General features: G+C 37.6%; 1 protein-coding gene across 1 annotated transcript; it reads left to right on the forward strand.

The window, feature by feature from the left end:
• Positions 1-5,655: 5,655 nt before the first annotated feature.
• On the forward strand, positions 5,656-6,573 carry ZFP42 (ZFP42 zinc finger protein). Its single transcript, XM_007948399.1, has one exon. The coding sequence runs from the start codon at positions 5,656-5,658 to the stop codon at positions 6,571-6,573; it is 918 nt and encodes a 305-aa protein (XP_007946590.1).
• The last annotated feature ends 1,921 nt before the right edge of the window (positions 6,574-8,494 follow it).

The raw sequence follows: 8,494 nt of genomic DNA on the forward strand, positions 1-8,494 counted from the left end.
CTATCAAAAGAAGGGTGGGCCTAATTTGAAGAGACTAGGGCACAGCTTTGCGCCTGCGAGTTTCTTTTCCTTTGCTTTTTGAAGGAAAGGTGTAGGAGATACGAGATCTTCTCGTGGTAGCAGGTAAGTATTGTTTCATGAAAGTTTCATTTTATTCTGAGATATGGGGTGGGTGTGTTGAGTGTACTTAAGAATGTTGTGTTTTTACCGTGGGTCTCGGTCAAAAGTTTTTAAAAACCACGGAGGGAAGGCTGTTTATCATCTTAGAAGGTGGTGGAGAGAGAGCGGCCCTTGAGTAGATTGCGATAACTTTCGGTTCTGTTTGGGTCACTGGCCTCAAACTTTAAACACAAGCAAAACAGGAATGGAAGTACCCTCTCCAGAAACAGTAGCTGCCTGGCTGAAATTTCCTTTAAGTAGCGTCATTTTTTTTTTTTTTTTCAAAAATCCATGTAAATATTAGATTTAACTTAAACATGGTTAGGTTTCTTTTTGGGAGCTCTTGTGGCATAGTGCCTAAGGCATTTGACTGCTAACCAGAAGGCTGGAGGTTCACCCACCAGTCACTCCTGGGAAGGATGAGGCAATCTACTTCCGTAGAGATACCGCCTCGGAAACCCAAGGAGGAGATTTTTTTTTTTTATGTATAATTATTAGACAAATAAGGATTTATATATATATAAAGTTCTAAGTTATTTATTATCAAGATAGCCAAACTATCTCCCCTCTCCCCCTTCATCATCTCTGCTAATGGTGGTTATGCCCAATTACTCCAGCAAAAAACCTGGGACGACTCATTCTTGATTGTGCTCTATTCCTTTATCCGGTCCACCAGCAGCTTGGAAGGTTTTGTCTCCATCTCGCCCTCCCCCCATTTCATTACCACTAACAAAAGCCTTTCCGGAATTACTAAATGGTCTAAGAGATTTTTCGCTTTCACTCTTAACTGCTTCAATCCATTTTCCTTACTGCAGCTTGAGTAATCTTAATACCATAGGCCAATGTGTAAAACTGTTTCCTGTCGTGTAGATTACAATTTATGGCGACATCATGTATGTCAGAGTGGAACTGTGTGCTCCGTAGGGTTTTTTGGAAGAAGATTGCAAAGCCTTTCTTAGGGTGAGCACAAACCTCTAGCCTTTAGGTTAAAGCCAAGTGCATTAATTATACCATCCAAAGACTCCGTTTAATATAACCCAGAGGTTTTAATTTCCCTGTTTGAAACCCTGAAATGGTTTCCCATTGGTCTTGGAATGAAATTAAGATGACTTCCAGCACTGGTAAAATTCTGCCACCCTCAACCATATTGTAGACTAGTACCTTCTTTAGTTGCACTCAGGGTAGTGGAACAGGTTGAGGGCTTGACTACCAGCCCAAAGATTTGAGGTTAAAACCTACACAGAGACTCCTCTGACGACTGTCTTAGTTTGGAAAAGTCACAGCCTTGAAAACTTTATGGAGCAGTTGTAGTCTTCATACAATGAGGTGTACCCACTCGAAGTATTCATTAATAAATAAGGTTTCCTTTCTCCTGTGGGAGCTCTGGTGGTACAGTGGTTAAAGCATTGGGCTCATAACCAAAAGCTTGGTGGTTTGAACCCACCAGCTGCTCTGCGGAAGCATGATGAGGCAGTCTGCTTTTTGCAAAGATTTACAGCCCTGGAAAGCCATATGGGACAGTTCTACTCAGTCTTATAGGGTCACTATGAGTCTGAACCTACTCCATAGCAGTGGGTTTGGTTTTTGGTTTTTCCTCTCTAGTAGCATACTAAAGGGATTACCTTAGTAAATCCTATCGCCTATAGTGAACACTTCCCGCCTTTTCTTTTCTGATCTCTGGTCTAATGGAGGCATTTCCTGACATTCTTTCTGAAGATGGCTGCCCCAGTTACTTTCCCACACATACTCATGTTTTCTTTTGTTTTTCATAGTATTTTCCTCAATCTGAAACTTGTTTTGTTTACTTACCATTTATTGTCTGCTTGCACCAAGGATATAGCTCCATGAAGACCAAAGCTTTTTATCTTTTTGTTGTTCCATGGTCAGGTCGTCCCTGTGTGGTGCAAATGTGATTAAACCTGTGCTCCAACTTTGGCCTTAGCCATTTCTGAAACCTGGCGATCTGCTTCCCAAAGGTCACAGCCCTGAAAGTGCAACCCTTTGGAGCAGTTCTGCTCTGTCCACTGTCCACGTGGGATCGCCATGAGTCAGAATCAAGTAGATGATTAGTAACTTCAACAGCATATTCAGGTCTTGTCCTCATCACATGTTTACCTAGAAAGTTTGGTTTTCCATGTAGGTATTTCTACTAACAAATGTGCTGGTCATATCTACAGGGATTTTCTCATAAATTAATAATTTACTATTTCAATTTTATATGTCTTTTTCACTGGCTTGTATACTTTGAGAATTGGGTTAACGCTCAAAGATCAGACAAATAAGGATCTAGTTTAAAAAGGTTGGGGTTTTACTTGGATCTTGGTAAATTGCTTAAAAATGCTTCTTCCCAACCTTAATCTCTTAGGAACTGACTTTGCTAGAAAATATCTTGCATCACTAATAGCAAGATTTTTTTTTTTTTTTCCCTCTTGTGTGTTGCAAGTGTTTCAAATTAGTTTTTTTTTTTTTTTTTAATTTCTTTTAGAGTTCTGGTAGTCTTTGTGACTATGAGGTAAATGTATATAACAAAGTATTCATTTCAACATTTTTTAATGTGCAGTTGAGTAACATTCATTATGTTCATCATGTGCAGGCATCACCAATCTGTCTTCCTTAACAATGAGTTTATTGTTTTTTTTAACAGAAGCTCAAAAACTGCCCCCTAGATTATAATTCCTTTCCTACCCGTGGTAACCACTAATAAACGTTGATCTGGTCTCTGTAACCAGTCGCCATGGAGTGGATTCCCCATGTATATTAAAACAGAACTGTGCTCCATAGGATTTTCACAGGCCGATTTTTCAGATCAGTAGGCTTTTCTTCTAAGGTGCCTCTGGGAAAACTTGAACCTCCAACGTTTCAATTAACAACCAAGCATGTTAACTTTTGCACTACCCAGGAACTCCTTGATTTTTAGACACTTCCTGTTCTAGGTATTTTATATAAGTAAGATGATAAATATTTGTCCTTTTGTGACTGTCTTATTTCACTCAGCAATGAATGTCAACTTTTTGAAACTTGTGCATTAATTGAGGGGTCGCTATGAGTCGGGGCTGACTCGACGGCACATAACAACAACAACAACAAAGTCCCAAATAATTTGCTAATTGATTAATTTTAAAGTAGTTAAATAGTATGTATGGCGGCTAATCACATATTTTTCAATTTATTTCATTAGTCAAATGTTCTATGTGCTGGAGTAGATGGTGAACAACTCACTCAGAAGAGACTTTCCCTCATAGACCTTTTGAGCATAGCAGGTAAGATAAACCTCAATCAATACCAGTGGGCTGTGTTCATTGTAAATAGGGAACTAGGGGAACATTTAGCTCAAACTGAACTAGCCTAAGAATCAAGGAAAGCGTGCCTGGGGAAGTGATCCAGAGTGTGTGTGCCTGCATGATAGGCTGGAAGAGGAGTGAGGGTGTATAGTATTTTCATGAGAGAGAAGAGGTGAATGAGACTGAGATTTTTTTATGGTTGAATCATGAAATAGGAGAACTGGAGACAGCAAGAGAGAAAGCAGCAAAGACAATCGGGAAGCAAACAAATTGCAGTAATTGTTAATGAGCTAATTCTCTTTCTCTGAGGGTGGGGAGGGTTTATTTCAGTCCTTCTCTAGCATTGTACCAATTGCTAGAAAGTTTGCTCCTAAAATGTTAATGCTCATTTTAAAAAATAATTATTTTCAGTTATAAGAGCAAGATTTTGTTGGACAAAGAATTTCTGGACATGGTTTCCTTGTTTTATTTTACCTTTCTAAAGAAAAACAACAACAACAACAAAAAACTCACTGCCATTGAGTCTATTCTGACTTATAGAGACCCCTTTGTGTTTCCAAGGGTGTAAATCTTTACAGAAGTAGATTGACAAGTCTTCTGTGCAGTGGCTGGTGGATTTGAACCGCCAACCTTCTGGTTATCAGTTCCAATGCTTTAGGTACTACACCAACAGAGCTCCTTTTTTAAAAAAACAGGATACATAATATTTGTGCTGTTTAACATTTTAATTCTAATTGATGTATATCACATTTTAAAACTAGTCCCTTGGCAGTTGAAAAACATCTTTAATTTTTATTCTATGTATTTATTTTTTGCATGATTCTGTTGAGGCATTGTTTTTAAATGTGGCTACTTAAATATATCTTCAAGATGTTCATTTCACATTGGGCCTTTTTTCAAAAGTGTATATAATTTTAGGCACACAATTGTAACATTAAGCAAAAGATTACAAGAAAACAATACCATTCATGTCATAACTTTCGTAATGTTACTTTAGAATTTTCAAGGAAATGATGGAAAATTATTTAGGGCCAAACTTCCCTGTGCTTTTATTTTGACTTAGACTCACAAAGATGGGAATGCTCAGACCTCATGAGTCCTGTTCTCTTAGATACTTATCTTGTAGAACAATGATGGGCTGTCTATCATGGCCCAGACACCAAATCCAGAAGCCCCTGGATTTATGGAACACAGTCAGACTCATTCCTTTATGTATTATCTATGGTTTTTTTTTTTTTTTTTTATCACTACAGTGGAAGAGCTGAATACTTGTGACAGAGATCATAGGACCCACGAAAGTCTAAAGTAACTACTACCTGGTGCTTTACAGGAAAAGTTTGCCACTTCTGGCCTAGAATAATACCTGGCACATAGCAGGGATCTCTGATAGTGTGGTGCTTAAGGCATCTGACTGCTAACTAGAAGGCTGGCAGTTCAAACCCACCAGCCACTCTTAGGAAGGAAGATTGGGCAATCTAATCTAGTTCCATAGAGATACCTCCTCGGAAACCCACGGAACGTCACTATGAGTCGGATCTGACTCGATGGCAATGAGTTTTGGGTTTGGTTTTGGTTTTGGTTTGGTATTTATTAAAAAGTAATAAAATAACAGCTCAAATAAAGATTGTACATTTGCTATATGTCATGGACTGTGCTCAGTACTCTGTGCATTATTTAAATTGAAATTTCACAGCAATGTCACATAAGAAAACGAGCATAACTTGCTCTCTTACCTCCTTCAAGTTTTTAATCAGCTGCCACTTGTGTGAAAGTTTGCCTGACTGCCATATTTAAAATTGCAAGTTCCTGCTTTCCAAGGCCTACTCTATAATACTTAATCACTTTATAACAATAGCACACAATACTTATTTATTTTGTATGCTCATTAGATAGGTTAGATCATTAGCAAAGATGCCTAGATAAGATCTGACAATGACTCATGTCTTAAGCCATTCCTTAATCAATCTCATTCCTTTAATCAACCTCTGAGGAGGTTGTCAGAGAAGATGTAAATGTGGTCTTTCCTTTATTGAATAGTGAGTTCTAGCCTGATGTTTGAGGTCATTTTCTGACAATGGCTCTAACATTGAAATATATTTTAACAAAGACTTCTATCACAAAACAGGTGCTTACTGAAGACCACTTATTCAGATCACCACTAACTAGAAGTGATTAATAGATCTGGTGCAAATCTTCAAGGAGGAAACAGAACAACATGAACCAGCTGAAGAAAAGACCAAGAAAAAGTTGCCAGAAAGGCCTGGGTGGAAAGGCCCTCGCAGGGACTAAGCCAAACCAAGTCAAGTCAAGCCAAGCACCACGGGCTGAAAAAGAACGTGCTGACACAACATGGGCCTTACGTGATGAAGATGTATACTATGAGACTAGCCTGCAGGTCGTTGAAGAGGAGAGCTTCCCTGACTGTTACTTAGAATGCATAATAAGAAGTGAGTTTTCTGAACCCATCTTGGAAGAGGATTTACTTAAGTCCTTGGAGTACCTGCAAGAAGAGTCAGAACCAGAGCTTGCTCAACAGGTTTTTGAAGACAACTCACTTCTTGGGTGTTCTTTGGAATACAAGAAAAAAAGGGGAAAAAAGAAGGACTCTCAAGAGATTGCGAGGGAGAGTTCACTTGAGTATTCTGAGTACATGACAGGCAAGAAACTTCCTCCTGGAGGAATACCTGGTGTTGACTTATCAGATCCTAAACAGCTGGCAGAATTTGCCAAAAAGAAGCCAAGAAAAAGTAAAGAATATCATGGCCCAGACACAATCACTTGTCCAGAAAGTGGATGCACAAGAAAGTTGAGGGATCAAGCCTCCTTGAGAAAGCATCGCCTAGTTCATGGTCCCCGAGACCATGTGTGTGCAGAATGTGGGAAAGCTTTCACTGAGAGCTCAAAGCTAAGACGACATTTTCTGGTTCACACTGGAGAGAAGCCCTTCCAGTGCACTTTTGAAGGTTGTGGAAAGCGCTTTTCCCTGGGCTTCAATTTGCGTACACATGTACGTATCCACACTGGGGAGAAACGTTTCTTATGCCCCTTTCAAGGCTGCAATATGAAGTTTATTCAGTCAAATAACCTGAAAGCTCACATCTTAACGCATGCAAAGGCCAACAAGACTCAATGAAATAGTCCTTAAATGGGATAGCCATCCTAAGGGAAGAATGATTGAGGGTAAATATGCCTCTTAATTATTCCTAGAAGGAAATAATTTTTAAAAAACATATATGCCTAAAGGGCATATTTTAATGTTACTAAGATACTCTTACGCTTTGTACTACCATTTTAAAAGCATTGTGTACATATTCTGAAGTGTGTTTCCAACAGTAAATTCAGTACTGAACTTACTTCAAAAGGATAAAAGATCCTTTAACATTATTAGAAATTTGATTTATTTTCACATATTATAAATATATAACAGTAGCTTTGATTTTTATCTTTTTAGTTTCCAGCCATTTAGCTTATGTTTTTTAGGAATATACTTTGTGCTACATTTGATGATAATAGAAATTGAAAATCTTGGTGTAGATCATCAATAAATGAGTGAGTAGTTGTTTCAAATAGTAGGTATGATTTTTATGATTATTCTTGATTTTATCATTGTATCAACCCTATATTGAAATCATATATTTAGATTTGAGTAGGTGTTTGATAGTATTAATCCAGTTCATTCCATTTTAGATATCTCAAAATAATAACCTAAAAATATGCTAAATCTGGAGAAAAATTTGAAGAAAACTGCATTAAAAGGAGATACCATTTATTTGCTTATGTAACTAGCAAAAAAAATGCAAAGCTTCAAAGTTCAGTGTTGGTGAGGGTGTGGAGGGAAAAGTTATTTATACTTGGTTAGGGTATAAATTTTCACAGCCATTTTGGAAGGCATTTTAAAAATAGGCATTCTTTTACGTTCAATAATTTTATTTCTAAAATTCTGTTCTACAGAAATATTTGCTCTAATGTAAAAGATTTGTTCAAAGGATGTTAAATGGAGCATATTTTACTAATAATCAGAGTTAGAATACCGTATTTCTTTGATTTTAAGATTTGAGACCATTGGAGGTAATAGTTACCTTCGTTTTAACACTTTTTCAGGAATAATATCAACACTAAATATGCATGTTAATTTTAAGATTAATCTTGATTTTAGAATACCAAAATACAAAAATATGTCTTAAAATTGAGGGGAAAAAACAAGGGTGGCTTACTTTTTGACTTTACTATCTATGAGTGAACTGTTAAATGTGAACTATTCTGGATATTTTCATTTTTATTTAATAATGGCATTTATGCCATCGTTTCTCTAGGAATGAGGATCCTGAGTCTCAAAGCTAACTTAAAAGGAATGTTGGGTGCAGAAACTGTTTGGAACTTCCTCTAAATCACATTCAAGTATAGGCTTTAGGGAGAAATTTTGTATTTGATGAGGATGATAGAAATTAGGTTTATCTAGTTTTTGCTTTTACAGCAATGTGTTTGACTTGGTTCCCTGTGTATTTCTGTTTTGGAGATAAATTAGGACTGCACCTCTGAGGAGTAAGCAACAGATATTAAATAGGGAACAGTTGAGACCATACCAAGTCAATGGCAGAGTTGTAGCAGCAGGCTCTGGAGATGCCTGGGTTCAAGATTGGCCCCGAGTGGAGGCTTGATTACTTTTTTAGATCACTCTTTACAGAGCACAAAAACTCAGTTCTCAGAGTTTCAAAGCCTATATTTACAAGCAATATTAATCTTACCAAAACCGAAACAAAGCTGTGGTTATCGATTTGATTCTGACTTATATCAACCCTATAGGACAAAATAGAATTGTTGCCCCATAGGTTTCAAGACTGTAATCTTCTGAAGCAGACTGCTACATATGTCTCCCGTGGCATGGCTGGTGGGTTCAAACCCCTGACTCTTTAGTTAGCACATGAGCGCTTAACCATTGCAAAATCAGGACTCGTTTAACGTTAATCTTAGAAAGTGGTTATATATCTGGGTTCCGAGGCTTAGTTAAATTCTTAGTTAGAAGTACGATGCTACTTGGTTCCCTCCATCTAGCT

This window comes from Orycteropus afer, unplaced genomic scaffold (genome assembly GCF_000298275.1).
Source record: "Orycteropus afer afer isolate SDZICR_OR568_19922 unplaced genomic scaffold, OryAfe1.0 scaffold00215, whole genome shotgun sequence".
In the NCBI taxonomy this organism is placed as follows: domain Eukaryota; kingdom Metazoa; phylum Chordata; class Mammalia; order Tubulidentata; family Orycteropodidae; genus Orycteropus; species Orycteropus afer.